Source organism: Oryctolagus cuniculus, chromosome 19 (genome assembly GCF_051225735.1).
Source record: "Oryctolagus cuniculus isolate XC-2025 breed Fujian yellow rabbit chromosome 19, ASM5122573v1, whole genome shotgun sequence".
NCBI lineage: Eukaryota > Metazoa > Chordata > Mammalia > Lagomorpha > Leporidae > Oryctolagus > Oryctolagus cuniculus.
Genome location: NC_142885.1, coordinates 11,328,417 through 11,351,052, shown reverse-complemented (window position 1 = coordinate 11,351,052; position 22,636 = coordinate 11,328,417). Strand labels below are relative to the sequence as shown.

Below are 22,636 nucleotides of genomic sequence, written 5' to 3'. Positions count from 1 at the left end.
CTGGGCTTACCGCTCTTTTGCGTCTACCCTCACTTTCAGAGTCACTTGACTCTGACACCCCGGATAACTGGGGTGGGACATTCGTCACAGGGGACGGGCCCGTGCATCGTAGGACCTATGAGAGCAGCCCTGACCTATGTCCAGTAACAACCGCCCTTAGCTGTCACAGCAAACTGTCTCCAGACATGGCCAAATGCAACCCCCCTCCCCAGGAAAAGGCAAATCAAACACCCCCAGTTGAGAACCACCACCCGGGACCCAGAGTCGCAGCAGCTCGCCTGGCGCCTTGAATACCACTGACATACGAGAAACGGCCAAATCTGACCCCTGGCGTCCGCACTAAGCTCTAGGATACCTACCCGATGGGCACCTCCAGTACAACATGGCCACACGAGAACTTGTAACCCACACACGTCCCTCTGCCCAGTGCCCACTGGCCTCTCAGCCTCCTCAGTCTCAGTCAACAGCACCATTGTCCGCGCAGTTGCTTGAGCCCCCCTACCCGTTCCCTCTCCCCTCACCCCTGTCTCTACTTCCTCCATGTGTTCCAGTAACACCCACTTCTCTCTCCCTCTGACTACCACGCCACCCCAAGATGGCATCTCTCCTGCCTAGCTGTCTTCCTGTGTCTTCCCTACAATCTAGCCTTCACATGGTAGTTGGAGTGAATTTTTTCCAAAATAAGTTATTTCAGGGCCAGCATTGTGGCGCAGTAAGTTAAAGCCCTGGCCTGAAGCGCCGGCATCCTATATGGGCACTAGCTCAAGTCCCAGCTGCTCCACTTCCAATCCAGCTCTCTGCTATGGCCTGGGATAGCATAGAGGATGGCCCAGGTCCTTGGGCCCCTGCACCCACGTGGGAGACCCAGAAGCTCCTGGCTTCAGATCAGCGCAGCTCTGGTCATTGCGGTCAATTGGGGATTGAACAGCAGATGGAAGACCTCTCTCCCTCTCCCCTCTCCCCTCTTCCTTTCTCTGCCTCTCCTTCTCTGTGTAACTCTTTCAAGTAAATAAATAAATCTTTTAAAAAAAGAAGTTATTTCACAGGGCTGGCGCTGTGGTGTAGCAGCTAAAGCCACTGCCTATAGTGCCAGCATCCCACATAGGCACCAGTTCTAGTCCCAGCTGCTCCACTTCTGATCTAGCTCTCTGCTATGGCCTGGGAAGGCAGTGGAAGATGGCCCGCACCTGTGTGGAAGATCTGAAAGAAGCTCTTGGCTTCAGATCAGCACAGCTCTGGCTGTTGCAGCCATCTGGGGAATTGACCAGCAGATGGAAAACCTTTCTCTGTCTCTGCAATACTGCCTTTCAAATAAATAAATAATTTTTTAATGAGTTTATTTAACTTATCACCTGAAGTTCCCACAACTTGTTTGTTGTCAGTCTCCTCCCATGGGGCTGCACGGTACCCAAGGACAGGGACCCTGCCTGTCTTGTCCACTCCTGGGTCCTCACCCAGTGCCCAGGGCCTACCTGCTGCAGGGCGGCGCTCAGTGGGCACCAGGTATGCTGTTACTTGCACCACTCTCACTGCCTACACCACGGGGGCCACACCGACCTGCTGCCATCTTTCCCACGTACAGATTCCTATAAGGACCCCCTTACTCCCACCGCCAGCCAGACCCCAGCTCCTCTACCTCTGAAAACCCCAACCTTAGGTCACTTGGGGGATGATACACTCGGAAGGGTGGAAGGGCCTTGTGTGTGGTCCCACCACCTCACCAAGCCAACCTAAAGCTGGCTCCCGCCTTGCCCAGTCTACGGCTCAGAGCCGACCCTCAGCTCCCTCCCACGCAGCCCCCTCGGTGATCTCCAGCTTCTCACTGCCCAGCCAAGCACTGGCCCCAGGGACCTCCTCCTCCAGACCCCTGTCCCTCTCAGAGGGCTGTGTTGGGGGGGGGGACACCCTGGTCCAACAAGGACAGCCCCTTGCCTGCTAGCAAAGGGCTAGAGGGATGGGTACGGCCCCAGACCCTAACAGCGGGGTTCTGCGAGAGGACGCACCCCCATGAGCTGAGGCCAGGGGCCCCGCGAGCCTGGCTGGGCTGAGGACGGGGCATTGGGAACCACCCCTTTCAGCACTGCTCCGATTCTGAGGTTTAGAACATCGTTGATGTTCTATATTTCACCAATTCCAGTTCTCCCCCACTTCCAGTTTTGATGACCCAACTGTATTTTTCCCCAAGGTCAAGTCTTTCTCCTGTGACTTTCACGATGAAGCCTTGGTTCCTTAATCAGATGATCCCATCGAATTTTCGGCCACTGTGAGTATCGTTTTGTGTCGATTATTTCTACCAAGTTTCATTTTCCTGGTGACTTCAAAAGGGTGGAGTCGGGGCCAGCGCTGTGGCATAGTGGGTTAAGCCACCACCTGTAGCACTAGCATCCCACATGGGTGCTGTGTTTGCGACCCAACTGCTCCACTTCTGACCCAGCTCCCTGCTAAGGCACCAGGGAAAGCAGTGGAAGATGGCCCAAGTGCTCGGGCCCCTGCACCCATCTGGGAGACCTGGAAGAGGCTCTTGGCTTCAGATCAGCCCAGCTCTGGACATCGTGGCCATCTGGGGAGTGAACCAGTGGATGGAAGATCTCTCTCCCTTTGGAACCCTGCCTTTCAAATAAATAATTTTTTAAAAAAAGGGGGGTGGTGTTGGAGCTAAAACGGCAAGCTGCAGACCTCTCCCTTCACCCTAGGCTCTTTCAGCACAGCCTTGCTGTTCCTGGGAGACTTCCAGGGTCCCCAGTGCAGGCAGGATGCGCAGGCAGGTGGGGAGGGTGGCCAGTGGGAACACCTTCTGGGGATCTGGCTTGGTGGGCATGAGACGCAGGACCTCCCTATGAATGGACCCCTGTGGAAGATCCTCACAGTCTCACTGTCAGGAAAGCAGGTGCCAGCACAGGTCTCACCCCTGCATACCCCAGTAAGGAGGCTCTGCACCTTCTGGGGGATGACCTACCTTGAACTTTAAGCCAGGGGCTGTCTCCATCTCCCCGCGCCCCCCATCTCTCCCCGTCAATCTAGAGTCCCCCTCCAGGGAGAGCCCACGTCCACATTTGGGGAAGGGGTATTTCATTAGGGCTGCCAGAGCCTGCGACCAAAGAGGGAGCCAATCAGATCCAGCTCTTCTCCCTGTGACCAACACCTGGGACCTGCTGTTCTGACAGCAGGGCCTGACCACTGCCTTATCATAGGCTGAGACGCCCCAAGTCCGCCAGCCCTCATTCCCGGAAAAGCCACCTGTCAAGCTTCACCCTAGGCACCTGGTTCAGGTGGAGCAGAGAGCAGGGCAGGTAAGGGGGGAGCCCACAGCCAACCCTACTCATGTCCTATTCTTGGTGGGAAAATCAGGCTTGCTAGGCTGACCAAGGCTGCAACAAACCCATAGGCATCGACGCCCTTACCTGTACGCTGAGACATTAATATGCACTGGGAAGACTAGAGGAATGCTCAATCAAGATAACGGATGCAGGGCCTAGCATCATGGCGCAACAGGTTAACCTGCCACCCATGATGCTGGCATCCCATACTGGAGCGCTGGTTCAAGTCCTAGCTGCTTCACTTCTGATCCAGCTCCCTGCCAATGCACCTGGGAAAGCAGTGGAGGATGGCCCAAGTACCTGGGCCCCTGACACGTGCATGGGGGTCCTGGATGGAGCTCCAGGCTCCTGGCTTCAGCCTGGCCCAGCCCAGGCTGTTACATCATCTTGGGGAGTGAACCAATGGATGCAAGAAAGATCTCCGTCACTCTGCCTTTCAAATAAGATAAAAAGATAACAGACGCAGAATGCCCTGTTCTGGGCTTCACACTCGGTGGAAGCTCCAGGAAGTAAACTTTTATTCCTACCCTGTCTTCAACTTCACCTAGGACCCAGGGATAGCTTCAAGTCCAGCATGCAGAAACACCCGACCAAAGACCAGAGCAGGAGCTGGTGAAGTCCACAAACTAGAGGCAGCCGTGGTGTGGTCTGAGGGTCAGGGCCGTAAGGGATCTGGAACAGTCTTTCCTCCATCCCAGCCTGACACCTTTGTGGCCACCTGCACAAAACGGTCCCAAAATCTGCCACGCGGTTCAGAGGGCCACCAGGCCCCAGTGGCACGGAGCGGAAGGACCAATACGGTCTCCTCACTCTGCCTCAGCCATCACCAGTGTCTACTGCGGCAACGACAGGTACGCATCAGAGGCCTAGACTGAGTCACCCACATCCCTGCCCCGCCCCGGGCCCATGACACCGAGAGATGCCCTAGGGGTCCCGTGGGTGGCACACCTAACCACACGCTCCCCTCCTCCAGGTCTGCCTGCAGGGGCTGCTCCTCTGGTCTGTGGCCCCCACCTTCCGCTCCCCCCTCTCCCAAGATTGATTTGAAAGACAGAGCCACAGCAAGAGGGGGAAGAGAGGGAATCTTCCATCCACTGGTTTGCTCCCCCAGACAGCCACAACGGCCAGAGCTGGGCCAAGTCAAAGCCAGGAGCTTCCTCCGGGTCTCCTGCGAGGGTGGAGCCCAAGCACTAGGGCCATTTTCAGCTGTTTTCCCAGGCACGTTAGCAGGCAGCTAGACTGGAAATGGAGAAGCTGGGACATGAACCAGTGCCCATATGGGAAGCCAGTGTTGCAGGCGGTGGCTTAACTGGCTACACCACAGCGCCAGTGCCTCTACCTTCTACTTCTCAGACAGTCCCTGCCCTGACCATGCTCTGCCCACCCTTCCCTGACCTCTGGCTGGTCTGAGGGCTCTGCCCAGGCCAGACCCACGTCTGCCACCATCGACGGCAGCTAGCCACTTCAGCCGCCACCTGTCCACTACCTCCAGTGGCCCCAGTGGAATAGACTGAGGAGAGCCAAATCCTTGGCTTCTAGCAGGTATGGGTCACAAGCGGAAGTGACAGCTACTTATCTAAGTACAGTTGTTTTGAAATACACGTTCCCAATATGCTAGATACACGAGTTCTGCACGGTATAGCAACCAGCACCTTTACAATGCTCTGTTTTGCTTCAGCAACCTGGAAGGAAACAGGGAACTTCACTCCGGGCACGATTTTAGGGTTGAGGGCAGGGCAGGTTAACAGGTGGTATCCATGTCATACTAAAGTCTGACAGGCCGTGACCGTGTGAGTCAAGCAGTCAGCACACGTGAGTGTCAGGGTAGAAGGCAGAGTGGATGGATTCGTGTTTGTGATGATGGATGGACAACACAAATGTGTGGTACTAGAGTTCAGGAAACCAGCTTTCTTGGGACAGTGATTAAAAAAAAGGAATATACTGGAACTTTCTGGAAGAGTGACTGTTTTATAGTTTGGGTGGTGGTAATAAGGCTATATGGTGTCAAAACCAAAGAGAGCAGTTAAGACCGGAATGCTTTACTGTATGTAAACTGGACATCAGTTAGAAGGTAACAAGTCCCCTGTGTGGGTCCACGCGTCCACGTGTGCTGCTCCAGGGTGTGCATGTCCGTGACCTTGGCACCGGGTATGGCCTGCAGGAAACCACAGGCGACACCCACCACAGAACCTCACACCGGCCCTCACCTTGGGCCAGGTAAGCCAGCTTCTTCCAGTGGCTTCGACTTCCCAAACCTTCCCAGCCCTCCCCAGGTGCCCACGGAGTAACTTGCCTTCTCATTCTTGGCTGCCAAGGGGCATGGACTGTCCTCCCCGCCCCCTGCCCGCTGGGTACCCGTCAGAGCCATGGGCACCCTCCTGTCTCGGCTTCCCCCTTCCGGCGCCTCAGGGCTCTCCCCGGCTAGTGTCTTTCTCCGATTTCAAACATCCTGGGACAACAAGGAAGCCAGAAGAAAGCCCCCAGAATAGCTGGGCCAGTGCCCTTGGAAGGTACCGGGTCCTGGGCCGAGCACTCCCGGGACTGGCCAGCTGCTAATCCAAGGAGAGGCAGTCCCACCCTCTGTTGGGACAAAGCATGCCCAAGTATTCCCTGTAAACCAGACCTGGGCCAGGAGAGAGAAGGCCAACTTTGCCCAAGAGCGCCACCTGGAGGAAGAAATCTTGAACTGCAGGAGGCAGAGAGGCGCTGGAGGAGGGGAGGAATTGAAACAGCAAGAGGGAGATGTAACCACCAGGTCGAATGCATTGCACCCACAACAGCACTGCATGGGAGAAAGTCAGCTACAAACTGCCTGCGACCCTTCTCCCCCTGTCTCCACGCTGTCACAAGCCCCTCCCCCACCCACAGCAGGCAGGTCGGAAGCCTGGTCTGCCTGGGGTGCAGTAGGGGAGTGAGGCAGCAAGATCAAGAAACAGCAGTCAACAACTCTGTTTTATAGTTTGGAAGGCACAGCAACAAGGAAGGGGGAAGAGAAAGGTCTCCCATCTACCGCTTCACTCCCCAAATGGCTCCTCCAGCAGCCAGGTCTGGGCCGGGAACTCCATCCTGGTCTCCTACACAGGCAAGCAGGGGCCTACGGCAGCTTTGGAAACAGAGCAGCTGGGACTTGAACCGGCGCTCCAACACGGGACGCCAGCGCCGCAAGCAGAGCTTAACCCACTGCGCCACGATGCCAGCCCGGCGGCAGATCCAGTCATGGACTGGGACATTCGGGCTGCTGCAGTCTGTCCTAGAAGACAACCTGCTTCATGACTGCGTCTCCCTGCGTGCTCAGTGCCATCACGCTGCCGCGCGGTGGCTGCCACGGCGGAGTTCAGCAGCCGTAACCCAGGGCTTAGGGAAGCAGACAGGAGCGAACCCGAGGCTTTCCTAGCAGGCTGTTTGAGATGGCCTGGGCAGAGGACTGGCGGGGGTGGGCCTTCCTCCAACGACAGGCGTGGGTGCTGAACGAACTGAACACCAGGTGTGGGAATCTGCGATTCCGGTTTCTGACAAGGCCTCAGCTCTCCCCTCTAGGGACGGCACCAGCCCAGCCCACGCGGCTACAACCCTTATCTGCCCGCTGATGTTTCCACGTGGACAATTCCACATCACTCCCGATTCAGCTGGGCTGGACCTCTACCCCACCCCCAGCCCCAAGTTCTCCTTCCACACAACTCACTTCCTGTGCTTGGTTTTCCACATCCCCCAGCCTCGATGGGCACAGACTCTCCAAACTCTCTGGTCCTACCCTCTCAAGGACCACCACCGCGACTCAGACCCTTATCCCCTCAAGACTCAACAACCTCCCCTGGGAATCCTCAACTCTCAAGGTTGGTGCCAGCCTCCCCCGACACACGCCTGGTGGTGTCACGGACACCTCTGGTGGACGCTTGCTGCCCAAGGAACAAGAGAAAAAGCCCTGCAGGACCCGTTTTCCCAGCCTCTTCCAAAAAGCTTTCAACATTCCCTGAGCCCCATGCCCGGACCAGCCTCCTGTTGGATAATAGGGACGGACCGGAGACATAGTAGCACGCTCAGATCTAGTGGCCGGAGACATAGTAGCCGATTCCAAAGAGCGCTCAGCTCTAGTGGCAAGACCGGCAGGCGCAGTTAGCAGGGAACAGTCGGTGATAAGATAAAGGAAGGCGCTACCTAAGCTAAAGACTCCTGGGCACGACCTTTGGCTCCCTCCTGTCTGAACACTTCTCATTGCAAGTCACCCACACGCTAGGGCCCCTCCTCTGACCGCTCTGGGTTCCCAGGTGCCCGTCCCTTCCCTGTGCCTGGGGTTTAATGCACCCGTTGAACTCCTCCTGCGTGTCTCGGTCCACACGGTTCATCTTCCAGAAGGTTCTCTGGCAGGGGCCCGTTCTGGGTCAGACGCACCTGCCCTGCGCCCCCAGCACCTGCTAACCCTATGGTCGCCCTAGACTCCCAGCTCCTGGACGGCCGACCACGCGTGGCTCTCGCTCACGCAAGGCTGCGCTCAGCATCTGGATAAGCAAGCGCAAGGGAGGCAGGAAGAGAGCAGTTCTGTAGGACAAGGACTAGGAGACACCTACCTAAACCCAGAAAGTGAACGGTGTGCGTGTGAGTGTGTGCGCGCGCGCATGCGCAGGAGTGAAGCTGCGGTTCCTTAAACTGAGCAACCTGTGTGACCTCCCCACCTTCACAGGAGAGCGCGGGGGCAGGCCTGAGGGGGCTCGGGGCTCGCAAGGCGGTGCCCGGCGCCGAGGCCGTGTCCCCTCCAGGGTCCGGGCCGGCTGCGGCCACCGCACTGGCCAACTCCCGCGGGGGAAGTGATGGCCCCATCTTCCCAGCCTGCCCCGGGTCTGGGACGCCCCTTGCCGCCCTCTGTCTTCAGGGGTTCAGACCCTACTCTGGCCTCCAGGGGCAAGGGGGCGGGTGTGGCCGACGCCGGCGCGGGGGCTCGAGCCCCCCGATCCACTTTGCGCGACCTCGGCGGGGCGCCCGGTCAGAGCCCCCACCTGCAAAGTGGCTCCTCCTCGGGCGCTTCCAGCCTAAAGCCCGTCCTCTTCCACCTCTCGGGGGAGGCGTCCCCGTCCCTCTCCGACTGCGGGTCCCCCAGCGGCCACACGGCCCGCGAGTCGCGACGGCCACTCGTGCGGGAAGGTTCCCGAGCGCCGTCCCGCCGCCTCGCTCCGCGACTCCCGGAAGCGGCCGCGGTCTCGCGAGATCGGGGCGCCGGGGCGGGCCGGAAGTCGGTCCGCTCTCGCGAGGACTGGGGCGCTGAGCCGGGAGGTGCTGTGCGCAGTGTGTGGAGGTCGTTGGAGTCACCTGCTCGCCGCCCGCTCCTGCGCCTGCCGGCCCGCGCCCCTCCCGTCCCAGCCATGCTCTCCGCCCTCGCCCGGCCCGCCGGCGCCGCGCTGCGCCGCTGCTTCAGCACCTCGGCCCAGGTAGGCCCTGCAGGCGCGGGGCTGGGGGGCTCCCGCGCGCTGACCCACGTGCAGCCCCCGGGCCGCCGGCGAGTGTGACTGCCAGCCCGGGAGGGGCGGGGGAGACGGGAGAGGAGCTCCCCCCACCCCATACTGGGTCCCCGGGACAGCCCGCGCCCCTCCAAGGTTAGGCGGCGTGGGCGCAGCCGGTCTCTCTTGCAGCGCCCGTGTGAGTGTGTGCGTGCACGGTCATCGGGCAGCGCCCTGCTCCGGCCAGCGGCCTGCTGCCCCCTTAAGAACCTTGCCGCACGCCCCTTCGTGCGGAGGGCGGACTGGGCCTGCTCCCCGGTGCTGTGGCGGTGCCGGCTTGGCCTGGGACCACTTAAAGCCGAGCTATTTTTAGCCGTCTTCCAGGACCGGGGTTCTCGAAGTGCGGGGCTTGGGTGGGAACCACCTGGCCCGCCGGGCCTCTGCCTTTAACAGGTGCCCTGCTCGCCACCGGAGGGAGTCCGGTTCCATGCAAGTTGGAGACGTCCACGCTGCCTACCACACCCAAGGGGGAGGCGCTTATTCTTAGAGGGAATTCTAAATTTCCTGTCCTGTAGACTCGGTTCATTTCAGAAATAAAGATGCAGAAGAACGCGGAGTATCTGTGCTTGCCAACAGCTGTGCTGGGCGGGGAATCCCAGGATGAGAGGGGGCACCTGCGCTGGGCCTGGCGTGCACACAGCACAGGTGGAGGCGATGATTGATGCTGGGGGGGGGCGGGGATCCCAGGATGAGCTGGGGCCGTGCCTTGAGGGCAGTGAGGGTACCGGCAGGCTCACACGTGGGGCGGCGGCTGGAGGGTTTTGAGCAGCGCAGTGCCTTGGTCTTAGCTCCCACTTTCTCAGGATGGTCCCAGGTGGAGGGAGGCGGCCGGGCTGCTCCTGTCATGCCAGCTGGGGAGGTAAGACGCGGTTAGATCCCGAGTGTTACAGTGGAGCCAACAGGATTTGGCAGTGAACGCTTGGATGAGGGAGTGAGAGGGTCACGAGTGACACCAAGATTTGGGGTCTCGGGGTCAGCGTTTGCCGAGCTGGGCGGGAACTCTGGGAGGGAGGGGGTCTGGGTAGGGTCTGTCTTTGAGGCTCGCTGAGTTTGCAGTGCCTGTGGGACACGGCAGTGGCCGCGGGGAGAAGGCAGCTGGGTCACTCAGGCAGGTGGGCTCCAGCCAACGGCTCGGGGTCTGCAGACTTTGGATCCAGGAGGTGCTGGGCTCCCAGCCCCAGCGAGGTAACTGCTACCTATGGGAGCGGACCTCAAAGAGATCGTGGCAGCGGGGGGCGGGGGTGTGGAATGAAAAGATTGTTCATTAAAAATCCGTGTATGCCAGGTCCTCAGGCCCCAGGGGCTGTGTCTGATGAGAACCGCGTGGATTTAAGGCACTTCTTGCACCAGAATAAACCAGTGCTGTCGTCCATCCGTGAACCTTCTGAAGGGTCCTCATTTGTACTAATACATACAGTATCCTATAAACCCAAAAACGGGAGTTTGGAAACAGCATCACAGACCCACCCAGATAAGGCAGACTTGCAAATGAGGGGAGAGTTACTGTGTATCCACTTGGAAAACTGCCGGCCTCAGGGCCTGTTGGATCTGGAAGGCGGCTCCTTACAGAGATCCTGGGGCAGAGCAGGGGAAGGGGGCTGTGGCTGTAGGGTTGTTTCCTGTGAACAGCGAGGAGGCTGTCGCTGAGTGCTGAGTGCGCTGTGGCCCGGGCTCAGCACCGCGAAAGCAGAGGCGGGTGAGGAGGGCCCATTCCCTGTGCCTGCCCTGCGGGCTCACCCAGCGCCCGGAGAGGCTGTCTCTTGGACTCAATTCTTCTCTGGATAAAAGTAAACACACATTTCAGTGTCCTCACCTGGCACCCCCAGGGGGTCGTCTTGTGCCCCAGGCCGAGTGCTCTGGGCACGAGGAGCTTCGGAAGGTTCTGGAGCAATGACTGGGGCTTGGATTCTTGAGGTGGAGCAGGCTGGGCCGCTGCCTGCAGAGCCCACAGCCCGTATCAGTGCTGGTTCAGGTCCCAGCTTCCTGCTAGCGCAGCCCCCGGGAGGCAGCGGATGACGGTCCGAGCGCTGGGGTTCCTGGCTCCACGCCTGGAACCTGGCCCAGCCTGCTTGGATTCGAGTCCTGGTTACGGAGTACGCCTTTAGTCTTAATTTCCTAAGCAGAAGCCCTGCGTGTGCGTTGTCTGGGTTTAGTTCTGGCCAGTGATGACCGAAGCCTGTGGCTGGCCGTCATCAGCCGCTGCAGGACCTGGGGTGCACGGGGCTTCGAATCCCTGCACCTGCTGTTCTCCCTGCAGCCGCCCCTGCTCATTTCTGAGTTGAGATGAGAGAGGAGCTCCGTGGAGTGGGGCCAGGAGGGGCAGGGGCCTTCGAACGTGGCAGTGAGCCTTGAGGGCTGGGGTTCAGCTCCGGCAGCTTCCTCACGGGACTCTCCCTTTTTGTGTAAAGCCCAGATTGAGGAGTGAACATTGCCTCTTGGTTCTGATTGTGAGAATCAAGTGAAGAATGACTCAGCTGAGCCTGCCCTGATAAATGTTGCTTCCAGCACTGGGAGTCCACGAGGTTGCTGGCTGCCTTACGCAGTGCGGCCGTGTCATCACTCAGTCCTGCCTCGTAGGAAAGGCTGTTTATCAGTGCCCTTTGAGACCCTGCCCTTCCCCCCCCCCCCAAGTGGGTTCTGCCCCTGGTGCTCTCCCTCTGTGTTGCCTTTGCAACCTGTCTCGGTGTGGATGCTAAATGACCTCTGGACCAAGCTCCTTGCCTTGGCACAAGGCCCACTTCCAGAGACCGGGATACGTACGTCAGAAAGTTCATGAAGAAGTGGAACCAGAGTTTGTGTTGGTTTGAAAATTTTTAAAGTGTTTGAAATCCACGCCCATGAGCGTTCCCCAGAGTTCTGGAAGACGCGGACTAGGAAAGGACTGTGCGTGGAGCTCAATGTTTTGGGCCAGAAAGTTGGGGTCATCCCAGATCCCCCCACTCATCATATGGGCCCCTACACCCACGTGGGAGACCCGGATGGAGGGGAGGGAGTGACCGGAATCCACTGACACAGGCCCACAGAGCACCCGCAAGCCTCCACCTTGCGGCCGCCACCTTTACCCACCGTGAGCCACACTCGGACTAGTGCAGTCGCTGCCTCCTCCGTCCCCCATCCGTCCTCAGCTCTTCTCGCGTCCTCCAAGAACGGATCTGGTCGTGTTCTCCCCGGCTTCTGAGGCCGTGCAGCGGCTCCCGTTGCTCCTGTGCCTGGCCCTCGGCGCCGGCCCTGCCCTTCTGCCGTCACGTGTGTGTGTCGGCGCTCAAGCCGTGGAGGCGTGTACACTGCCTTCCCTCAGCGGCTGTCCTCACATCTCCCCCGCTAGCCCCACCACCTGGCAAACTGCTCGTCCTCCGGGACCCTCTCCGACAGCGTGTCCCCGGTCCCCGTCTGCGGCACGGCTCACACGGGCTGCTGCTTTGATCCAGTTCGCAAGGCTGGTCCCTGGAGCTAGCAAGCCGGTCTGGCCTGTGGCTGGAACGGGCGAACAGGCGGCCACTTTGGGACGCAGTCTGGCAGCTTCTCAGAAACACGACCCATCAGTTCTGCTGCTAGGTGCATATCCAGAACTGGAGACAGGTGCCAGCAAATGCCAGTACGTGAGTGTTCATGGCGGCACTGCCTGTTAGAGCCAAAAAATGGAAACTGCGGGTGGTGCTGAGCTGTGTGGTCTCCGTGCACGGACCCACTCGAGTGCAGGATAGGGATGGACAGGGTCAGGTGTGACGACCGCTGGATGCACAGTCCAGGGAGGACAGAGAAAGGTCTGACCTCATAAGCTAATAATAAGAAGCCGCTTGTCCCGGCCCTGGCCTTTTAGGTGTGAGTGTGGTAGTCTGCCCTGGACCCCAGCTTTGGGGGACCCGTGACTGCACTAAACTGTATCCCTTTTTCAACTAAGCCAGAAGGCCCAGGGGCCCCCTGTTCATCAAGCCCACAGAGGAATCACCCTGGGCGGGCGTTGCAGAGTGGGTGTCAGGGAGCAGGGCCTGACGCCCCTGCAGAGCCGGGGGTTGGGGGCTTGCACCTGTAGCTCAGTAGGTGAGCCGCTCTTCCAGCCCCAGCTCTTCCCAGCAGCCTGAGCCAGTGTCCTGCATCCCTGGGCAAGGCAGGCCCTCGGGAATGGGGATCCAGAATGTGACCGCTGTGTCCTGCCGTGGCCCCACCGCAGCAGGAGACCCAGCACAGCCTTGCAGGCACCGTGCAGATCCGTCTGATGCCGAGAACATCCGTCTGATGCCGAGAACATTCTTTCTCTCTGCTTCTTTCTAGAACAATGCTAAAGTAGCCGTTCTGGGGGCTTCTGGGGGGATCGGCCAGCCCCTCTCCCTCCTCCTGAAGAACAGCCCCCTAGTCAGCCGCCTGACCCTCTACGACATTGCGCACACCCCCGGGGTGGCTGCCGACCTGAGCCACATCGAGACCCGAGCAACTGTGAAAGGTACTGCGGGCTCACCCCAGAGGCTCCGGCTTCCTCTGCAGGGGCCAGGACCCCTGGAGTGAGACCTTGCGTGGAACTGGACGGGTGGAGACTGGGGTTTCCACATGCAAGCAGAATTACGCTTTATAAGTCATGGCGCCGTTTTGGACTTGCAGTGTCCTCTAGAAAAATCCGGTCTGATCTGCCCAGTGTTTACTTTTGCTGATCTGAAAAGGGGGGCGGGGGTGCCTGCAAAAGGGGGCGTCCAGCCTCGCCCACAGGGCTCGGCGACTTCTCCAGCACCTCGTTCACAATTACGCATCCTGCTAACTTGGCCTTCGCAGTACATCACGGTTACCACAGCTCGGCAAACTGCTGCCGAAAGCGTTTCTGGGACCGTTCTGTAACTTCTCAATCACTGGTTATGCCTGTACCGTTCACCACCGGGCTCCTGCCCGTTTTACTAAAAACAAACGTCAGTTGTGATAAGTAACTTTATCCTGACATCTTGTTTCTTAACACGCTAAAGTGGGATAGGCCAGCAGGCCTGTTTCCAAGCTGTAGAGCCCTACAAGATGGGAGCAGATTTGAGCAGATTTGAGACATTGTTGCTGATTTCCCTGAGGTCTCTGAAGGCCCACTGCTGCCGCAGCTGGTGGCCGCGGGGGCCACAGACACATCTGAGCCTGGTTGATCCCAGGGCCTTTTCTCCCATGGCCTTGGGTGCCTCCTGAGCCAGGCTGGTTGTGTGGGGGCCGGGGCAGCTGTCAAGGGGAGGAGACGGTGTCCCGGGGTGGGGGGGCTGCTGGTTGGCGCTGAGCCCCGGCTAAGCCTGGGCTCCCCAGGCTTTGTCCCCCAGGGATGCTGGCCTCCCTGGGCCTGAAGAAGTGAGGCTGCTGCTAATGAGGTGTGTTTTCCAGGCTACCTCGGCCCCGAGCAGCTGCCCGACTGCCTGAAGGGCTGCGACGTGGTGGTGATTCCGGCCGGGGTCCCCAGGAAGCCAGGTGTGTGCGACAGCCCTGCCCAGCGTGCCCTCCGGGTGCGCCGCAGACTCCAAAGGCTCCCGTTGCCCGGAAGATCAAGACCCTCCCAAACACACACACACACACACACACACGCACGGGTGCCGCGCTGTCGCCGTGTTCCGCCGTCCCTGGGCCAGTGCCTTTCTCCCACCCAGCCCTACCGGGGGTCCTACGAGCCCTGAGAACTCTTCTCAGCTGCCCCCAGACCCCCGGCCCTTGGTGCACTGGGCTGTCTTCCCCACAACGTAGACTCTGGACCTCCAGCAGGAGCCCTTGTTGCTCGTGGCTGGGTTTCTGGCAGCGACTGACACAGCACGTGACAGCTGCGTGGAAGTGCCTTGTGTTCCGTGAACGTTGTTTGCACTGGATCGTTGCAGGCATGACGCGGGACGACCTGTTCAACACCAACGCCACGATCGTGGCCACCCTGGCTGCCGCCTGCGCCCAGCATTGCCCGGAAGCCATGATCTGCATCATCGCCAACCCGGTGAGTGCCGCTGGGTCAGCTCCCGGCGCCAGGCCTGTGCTGGGGGCACGCCGCAGCACCGCGCGCCTCTGGTTTACTTCCAGAACGTTCCTCCCGGCGTGAGCCCCGTGGGAGGGTTTTCGTTTCTTTTGAAAGGCAGAAACAGATGCACACGCCTTCCGTCCACTGGTTCACTCCTCCGATGCCCACAGCAGCCAGGGCTGGGACAGGCCAGGGGCTGAGGCTCCACCACGTCTCCCGTGTGGGTGGCAGGGACCCAGGTACCCGAGTCAACTCCTGCTGCCTCCCCGTGTGCGTCGGCAGGAAGCTGGGGTTGGGGACAGAGCCACGACTCCAACCCAGATGCTTGGGTGCCGGCTGCAGGCACTCCAGGCAGCACCTCGAGGTGGCCGCTGCCCCAAACACCTGCCCCTAAGTACAAGTGTCAGCCTGGTTCTTCCAGCAGCTAACTGTGTCCTTTGTGCAAACCGCCTCCCTTCTGTGGAGCTGCTCCCCCTGGTGAGTAAGTGCAGTCTTGCAGCTGCTGTCAGCCTGGAGTCCTCCTTTGTGCACTCCCGGGTCCCCCTTGTCCTGTCTCCTCACACTTCCACGCATCCTCTCCAGCACTCGCGGCCTCCCAGCCCTGCTGGCTGGGGGTTGCAGGAAGCTCATTCTACTCGGAAGCTCCAAGAGCCAGCCCACACCGGGCACAGCTGTGGGCCCCGAGCCTCACCTGGCGGGGCCTCAGGTGTCCCGCGGCAGAAACTGCCCCCCCCCCGCGCGCCCCGCCCCTCGCTGAGTCCAGCTGGTGTCTGAGTGGTGACAGTGATGCTGAGGCCTCTAGAGAGAGGCACCTGCCCCCCCTGCCTGCTCACCTTGGGCGAGAAGCGTGCTAAGAGGAGGTAGTAGTAGCTGTTTGGCTTGTAGGGAGCGAACAGTGCCTAATGCAGACTCGGCTGGTTTTGTAGGCGCCTGCGCGAGGAGGGAGGACCAGTTTGGCCCAGCAGCTGGGTCACCAGTTAAGATGCCTGTGTCCCCTGATAGGAGGCCTGGGTTCAATTCCCAGCTCCACCTCCTGACATAGACCCCTGAGGCAGCGGGTGGTGGCTCCAGGACGTGGGAGCCCTGGGGGGAGTTCCTGCTCCTGACTGCCGGATCCGGCCCAGCTCCACTGAGCATTTAGGGAGTGAACCAGTGGGTGATTCTCTCCCCACTCCCCAGATAAAAATAAAAATGAAGTTCGTCTGAGCTTTCTGCTGCTGGGCTGGGCTGTCTCCTGTTGGGAGTGGCCACACCGGTGTCAGCCCAGCCAAGCAGAGGTGCCGGTGGAGCCGTGATCACGTTGAAGTCGATGGCTGAGAGGCACCCAGGGAGTGAGCGTTCCCCCGCAGGGAAGGGTTTCTCCGTTTGCCAGGAGGGGGCGTCATGTGAGCAGGCGGCCTCCTGTGCGGTTGGTCGGGGCGGTGTGATTGGCACCTGTGGACCTGGCGGTGGTCGCCGAGAAGGTTGTCCCTTGTGCTGCTTGCTGGGCTGTGCCCTCGGGACGCAGAGCAGATAACGCACGTCTGGCGTCCCAGGTGAACTCCACCATCCCCATCACGGCGGAAGTCTTCAAGAAGCACGGAGTGTACAACCCCAACAGGATCTTCGGGGTGACGACCCTGGACATCGTCAGAGCCAACACCTTTGTCGCCGAGCTGAAGGTGAGCGCTGTGGCAGCTGCCGTTGGAGGCACCGCGCAGGCTTCGCCGAGGCCACGTGACGGGCCCTGCGGGTTCTGCGGCAGCAGCTCCTGTCTTGCACTTCTAGAATTCTCTTTCCTTGGCCCTTCCCTCCCGCCAGGCTAGTCCAGGGCCCTCTTCCTTCCCGGCCACCCCATGTGGCTGTCCCAGGCATGGCGGTGCCGGCTCCCAGCGTCCCCTCCAGGGGGCCGGGGCTCTGAGCACAGCCAGGGCTGTGCCCTATCCCTTTGTTTTTATTTTGTTCTGTTTAAGATCTATTTATTTCTTTGAAAGGCAGCATGACAGAGGGGGAGGGGCCGAGCTTCCGGCCGCTGGTTCACTGCCCAGGTGGCTGCCACAGCCCGGGCCAGACCAGGCTGAACGCAGCCAGGCACCTAGAGCTCCATCTGGGTCTCCTGTGTGGGTGCAGGGGACCCAAGCACTTGGGCCGTCGTCCACTGCTGTCCCAGGCGCGTTAGCGGGGAGCGGGATCAGAAGCGGAGCAGCCGCGACTTGAACTGGCGCTCTGACACGGGACACGGCTCTAACCCGGCGCACCGTAATGCCGGCCCCTCGTTTTTGTTTTGTCCGTGGGTGTGTCCAGGGTCGGCGCGGTGGGTGGGTGGCTGTGATGGGTTTTGTACTCCATGGGCTTGTTGAGAGTAATCAGCCTTCACACTCTGGTGCCCAGGGCCTGGATCCGGCTCGGGTCAACGTTCCTGTCATTGGCGGCCATGCTGGGAAGACCATCATCCCCCTGATCTCGCAGGTGTGTTGGGTGTGCTAAGGTCAGGAGCAGCTGGCGGGCGCCTGCCTGGAGCTCTCTGGACGGACTGGGGAAGGTGGGGTCGCAGGGGTGTGGCCACCCCATCTGTGTGGGCGGTGCTCAAAGCAGCCGGCCCTGACCAGGGGGACCGCTGCGAGGAATGTCACTGCGCCCCAGGCCAGGTTGGAGCAGGCCGAGGGCTGGAGAGACTGAGTGGAGACGGGAGCACGTCCCGTCGGCACTGCTGAGTGGAGCACTGAGGGCCCTCGGGGTGGTTTTGCCCCAAACGCACGACCTCACAAGAAGACCGCAGAGCAACGGCTCCCGCTTCCCAGAGGGGGGTGGTCTCCAGACGGAGACACGGACGGGCTGAGGGACGCACTGGGTGTGGGGCGGGGCCCCAGGCAGGACCTGCAGTTGGGTCCATGATGCACCGGTGCTGTCTGGGGGCTTCCACGGGCGACCAGAGCATCTCACACCCTCGGCCTTGGCTTGCAGTGCACGCCCAAGGTGGACTTTCCCCAGGACCAGCTGGCGGCGCTCACTGGACGGATCCAGGAGGCCGGCACGGAGGTGGTCAAGGCCAAAGCTGGAGCAGGTAGCGTCAGGGCTGGGTGGGAGAGAGAGACCGGGCTTCATTTGCATTCACCCCATAAGAAAGCTCCACCGGAGGTGGCGGTGGCGGCTGAGCATGCTTGGTGGGGGAGGGGTGATCTTTGAGGCTAGCAAAGCTAACTCCACGCCATTCACTCGCAAGTGAAGGGACGCTGACCTAGGTTCTCGACGGGTGCGCGGGATTGGCAAGGGCTTCGCTGGGCAGGGCAGGCTCCCCTGGCGCGGAGCCGCCAGCTGACCCACCTGCGCCGCCCTAGGCTCTGCCACCCTGTCCATGGCCTACGCCGGCGCTCGCTTTGTCTTCTCACTGCTGGACGCGATGAACGGCAAGGAGGGGGTCGTCGAGTGCTCCTTCGTGCAGTCCCAGGAAGCTGACTCCTCCTACTTCTCCACGCCGCTCCTGCTGGGGGTAAGCGTCCTGGGCAGGGCCCTCTGACCGCTGGCTCCCAGGGACCAGTGCAGTGACCACACGTGCCTGGTGTGCGCCTGGAGACAGAGTGCAGAATTGGGTTCTGGGAGGAATCATCCTGGAGAGTCTCTCCCTTGGGGCTTTGCCAGCTGGTCCTGGCGCTGCCCGGGCGTCTGATGGGGAGGCGCTCTGTCCGCGTGCAGGCCGCTCCTGTGACGGCTGGTCCTGGCGCTGCCCAGGGCGTCTGATGGGGAGGCGCTCTGTCTGCGTGCAGGCCGCTCCTGTGACGGCTGGTCCTGGCGCTGCCCAGGGCGTCTGATGGGGAGGCGCTCTGTCTGCATGCAGGCCGCTCCTGTGACGGCTGGTCCTGGCGCTGCCCGGGTGTCTAGTGGGGAGGCGCTCTGTCTGCGTGCAGGCCGCTCCTGTGACGGCTGGTCCTGGCGCTGCCCAGGCGTCTAGTAGGGAGGCACTCTGTCAGGTGCAGGCCGCTCCTGTGACTGCTGACCCTGGCGCTGCCCAGGGCGTCTAGTGGGGAGGCGCTCTGTCCGCGTGCAGGCTGCTCCTGTGACGGCTGGCCCTGGCGCTGCCCGGGCGTCTGATGGGGAGGCGCTCTGTCCGCGTGCAGGCCGCTCCTGTGACGGCTGGTCCTGGCGCTACCCAGGCGTCTAGTGGGGAGGCGCTCTGTCTGCATGCAGGCCGCTCCTGTGACGGCTGGTCCTGGCGCTGCCCGGGTGTCTAGTGGGGAGGCGCTCTGTCTGCGTGCAGGCCGCTCCTGTGACGGCTGGTCCTGGCGCTGCCCGGGTGTCTAGTGGGGAGGCGCTCTGTCTGCGTGCAGGCCGCTCCTGTGACGGCTGGTCCTGGCGCTGCCCAGGCGTCTAGTGGGGAGGCGCTCTGTCAGGTGCAGGCCGCTCCTGTGATGGCTGGTCCTGGCGCTGCCCGGGTGTCTAGTGGGGAGGCGCTCTGTCCGCGTGCAGGCAGGCTCTATAGGGAAGGCCTCCCGCGCCAGCCCGCTCCTGTGACCCCAGGGCCTGCGAGTGCCCCCAGCCTGGGATTTTCTGGCCCGGGCCTTCTTGATTGCTCGCTCCTTGCCCCACCGGTTTCACCTTTGAAAGTCTGTCTGGGACACGGCCCAGCTGACTGCAGGTCCTCCTGGGTCTGCAGCGAGCAGAAGCCCCTGGGCGGTGCCGGCTGTGGAGCCAGGTTTGTTTGTTCCATGCAAGGCAGGCACTCGGAGGCCTTGCCCAGAGACTCTGAAGTGTAGAGCCCCTATGGGCACGGAGACACACACACCCGTAGCTGGGCTCAGCTCCCGGGTCAGTGCAGAGCCTGCAGGGGACCGCACCCAGGTCTGGCCGGCTCAGAGCCAGGGAACTGGGCGGCACGAGGTCACCTCGAGGCTGAGGCCCCGACACTGCCCAGCGTGGGGAGGGGAGACGGACTGCGAAGCGCCTGTTGGTCCTAATGTCAGGCGGTGACCCAGTGGACGACATTTGACTCTGGTGAATTTTAAAGTGTTTCCTCGGTCCTTTAGCAGCCTGGGGAAGGACCAGAACCCCAGGGGTGTGCTGGCAGGCTGAGTAACGCCTGGTCGGCCGACTCGGTGTTTCATGTGCCGGGTAGCCCACCTGCTCCCACAGCTCCGTGGAGGTGCGGGCCAGGAGCTTGTCTTAACATAAGGAAACAAGGAGCCTAAACAGTTGTCCAGGGTACGTGCGCAGGGAGCGCCGGAGCCAGGCCCCGCCTCAGCTCTGGCCCCACGTGCAGGTCTGAGGTGGGCGGCGGTGAGGAGGCTCGGGGGTGGGGGAGCTCCGTGGAGCCCTCACATCCCGCACCCCCTCTCTCCTGTAGAAGAAGGGCCTGGAGAAGAACCTGGGCATCGGCAAGGTGTCCCCTTTCGAGGAGAAGATGATCGCCGAGGCCATTCCCGAGCTGAAGGCCTCCATCAAGAAGGGCGAGGACTTTGTGAAGAACATGAAGTGAGGGGCGCGCGAGCAGCCGGCGGCCCGTGTCCCCCAGAGCCGGGCCCAGCGCCCTCCTTCAGTGATGGTCATGTGCACGGGGCCGCCCCGGGGTGGCACGCTGGTCACCGGCGCGTCAATAAAAGCCGTCTGAGTGTCTGTCCCAGGACCCCCAAATGTGTGCTTTGCTTCTTCCCCGCCGGGACCTGCCGCTCACCTCTCGGCCTTACCAGTCTTCGTTGCCAGACGCGGCTTCTGTGTTTGACTGAAGCACGGGGCGTCCGTCGGCAGCGGCGAGGAGGGCCCAGGTGTTCGCTCCTGGATGGGATCGATGCCCGACACCCGTCAGCTCCTGCTCCCCGCCCTGCTCTTTGCACGGTTGCGTCATTGCACTCGGGCGCCCGGGGCGTGTCCCCCTCAGAGTGGCCTTTTGCTCTGATCGATCCAGAGTTTGGCCTTCTCCTGCCCCTGGTGCTGTTGTATTTTCTGGCTGAGCAAACGTCCCCGACTTCTGCGCTGAGCTGCCTTGTCCCTCCCCCACCCCCCCGCCTGACCATGCCCCCATAGGGATAGGGACAGTGGAACGGCGGAGCCAGAGCCGTGAGGATGTGGGCGGGCACGCTGTGCTGTGTGTGGTTTGGGACGGGCTGGGAGGCACTGCGGACGCCCAGGCCCCGTGTCGGAGCTCCTGGCTTCAGATCCCCGCTCCTGCGGTGCCACCGGGAGCAGCAGAAGTGGCTCCGGGAGTTGGGTCCCGGCTTCTGCCTGGCCCAGCTCTGGCCATCGCATGAGCCTGGGAAGTTTGATCTCTCTCTCTGTCTCTCTGCAAATAAGATGTTTGACATTTAAACCAGAAAATTTTAAAGAGTGGTTTCAGAGTCTGGAGAAGGCATTGAGGTGGGGGAGTTACAGGGAGAGCCAAGTGCTCCCAAGGAGCCGCAACCTTGGGAGTGGAAACAGCTCTGTCCCTGAGAAGAGCAGGCATGGGATGACCTGCTGTGGGGGAGGGGGTGGCCACACGGTGGGTGGACCCTCCTTTATCCACGGCAGCTCTTTTAAAATTACCGAAATGCGGGCCGGCGCCGCGGCTCACTAGGCTAATCCTCCGCCTTGCGGCGCCGGCACACCGGGTTCTAGTCCCGGTTGGGGTGCCGGATTCTGTCCCGGTTGCCCCTCTTCCAGGCCAGCTCTCTGCTGTGGCCAGGGAGTGCAGTGGAGGATGGCCCAAGTGCTTGGGCCCTGCACCCCATGGGAGACCAGGAAAAGCACCTGGCTCCTGCCATCGGATCAGTGCGGTGTGCCGGCCGCGGCGGCCATTGGAGGGTGAACCAACGGCAAAAGGAAGACCTTTCTCTCTGTCTCTCTCTCTCACTGTCCACTCTGCCTGTCAAAAAATAAAAAAAATAAAAAAATTACCGAAATGTGGTTTTGTTTGTTTTTAAGATTTATTTTTATATTTGAAAGGCAGAATTACAGAGAGGCAGAGAGGTCTTTCATCCGCTGGTTCACTCCCCAGATGGCCACAACAACCAGAGCTGCACCAAAGCAAAGCCAGGAGCCAGGAGCTGCTTCTGGGTCTCCCACGTGGGTGCAGGGGCCCAAGCACTTGGGCCATCCTCCACTGCCTTCCCAGGCCACAGCAGAGAGCCGGATTGGAAGAGGAGCAGCAGCCAGGACTCCAACTGGCGCCCATATGGGATGCTGGCACTGCAGATGGCAGCTTTACCCACTAGGCCATAGCACCGGCCTCCCCAAAGTGGGTTTATCATAAAGAGGGATGCGATTGTTTTCTTGAAGCTGGCGTTCATTGTATAAAACCTAAAAAGTTGGCAGGAAAGTGATTGCCACACACTTCACGCGTTGGGACCTTGCCCCACAGACCGCAGTCCCTCCTCCCACGCACGTTGCTTTGAGGCCACTTAACTTTTCAGGGTTCTAGACAGACGGGGTTCAGCTGGGCGAGTTCCTCTGGCTGGAGAACGTCTGGTGTGGTGGCAGGAGTTTGGGAGACGCTAGAAGGGTGGTTCCGCTTTCCCGCAGCGAGGAGGCAGTGCCGCCAGGCTCGCAGGCTAGGCCCAAACTGGCACAGCATCACTGGGGTGCCCTTCTCTCGGTCCAAGCAAGTCACGAGGCAAGCCCAGGTGTGTGTGGGAAGGGACCACGCAGGGCGGCGGACACCAAGGAGCCTGGTCTTTGGAGACGCTGCCACGCCGCATTCTTTCACTCCAAGCGCCGGTATGTTTTCCCTTTATTTCATTTGGAAGACGCCTCCCCCCTCCCCTCTGCTGAGGCTGAGCCAGAACCAGGAGCTGGGAGCGCAGCAGCCCGGTCACGTGAGCCATCCCCGCTGCCTTCCAGGGTCTGCGTTAGTTCGCAGGACGCTGGAGTCAGGAGCTGGGGCTGCACTTGCAACTCCAGGTGTCCTCCGACTGCTAAGCTGAACACCTGCT

At 60.9% G+C, this 22,636-nt stretch overlaps 2 protein-coding genes across 31 annotated transcripts in view; one reads left to right on the top strand and one right to left on the bottom strand.

The window, feature by feature from the left end:
• STYXL1 (serine/threonine/tyrosine interacting like 1) overlaps positions 1 to 8,673 on the bottom strand; it is a 41,505-nt gene extending 32,832 nt beyond the window's left edge. For 22 of the 29 annotated variants that reach the window (XR_016225843.1, XR_016225846.1, XR_016225848.1 and 19 more), the window contains exon 1: positions 8,309 to 8,673. Coding sequence is in view for 16 of the 29 variants with exons in the window: in XM_051847674.3 (XP_051703634.2) it covers positions 8,309 to 8,673 (365 nt within the window). In the remaining 13 variants the exon portion in view is untranslated. Of the gene's footprint in view, positions 1 to 7,882; positions 8,013 to 8,308 lie in introns of those variants that run through there. The other 7 variants (XM_070064493.2, XM_070064494.2, XM_051847672.3 and 4 more) reach the window with 4 other exon arrangements.
• Positions 8,573 to 20,363, top strand: MDH2 (malate dehydrogenase 2). 2 transcript variants are annotated; one of them, XM_002711906.6, is made up of 9 exons: positions 8,573 to 8,737; positions 13,079 to 13,247; positions 14,147 to 14,230; positions 14,629 to 14,738; positions 16,295 to 16,420; positions 17,130 to 17,207; positions 17,703 to 17,802; positions 18,077 to 18,228; positions 20,077 to 20,363. In XM_002711906.6, exons 1-9 carry the CDS (start codon positions 8,672 to 8,674, stop codon positions 20,206 to 20,208), a joined length of 1,017 nt encoding a protein of 338 aa, XP_002711952.3. In that variant the 5' UTR covers positions 8,573 to 8,671; the 3' UTR covers positions 20,209 to 20,363. The 2 variants fall into 2 exon arrangements, with proteins under 2 accessions (XP_002711952.3, XP_089177249.1); XM_089321123.1 differs by lacking the exon at positions 8,573 to 8,737 and adding an exon at positions 9,517 to 9,665.
• Positions 20,364 to 22,636: the final 2,273 nt, after the last annotated feature.

Excerpts from the sequence above, each read along its gene's own strand:
- MDH2 (XM_002711906.6), top strand. The coding sequence starts at position 8,672 with ATGCTCTCCGCCCTCGCCCGGCCCGCCGGCGCCGCGCTGCGCCGCTGC. Across the intron at positions 14,739-16,294 it reads TCTGCATCATCGCCAACCCG|GTGAACTCCACCATCCCCAT; the intron begins GTGAGTGCCGCT and ends CTGGCGTCCCAG. Across the intron at positions 17,803-18,076 it reads CAAGGCCAAAGCTGGAGCAG|GCTCTGCCACCCTGTCCATG; the intron begins GTAGCGTCAGGG and ends GCGCCGCCCTAG.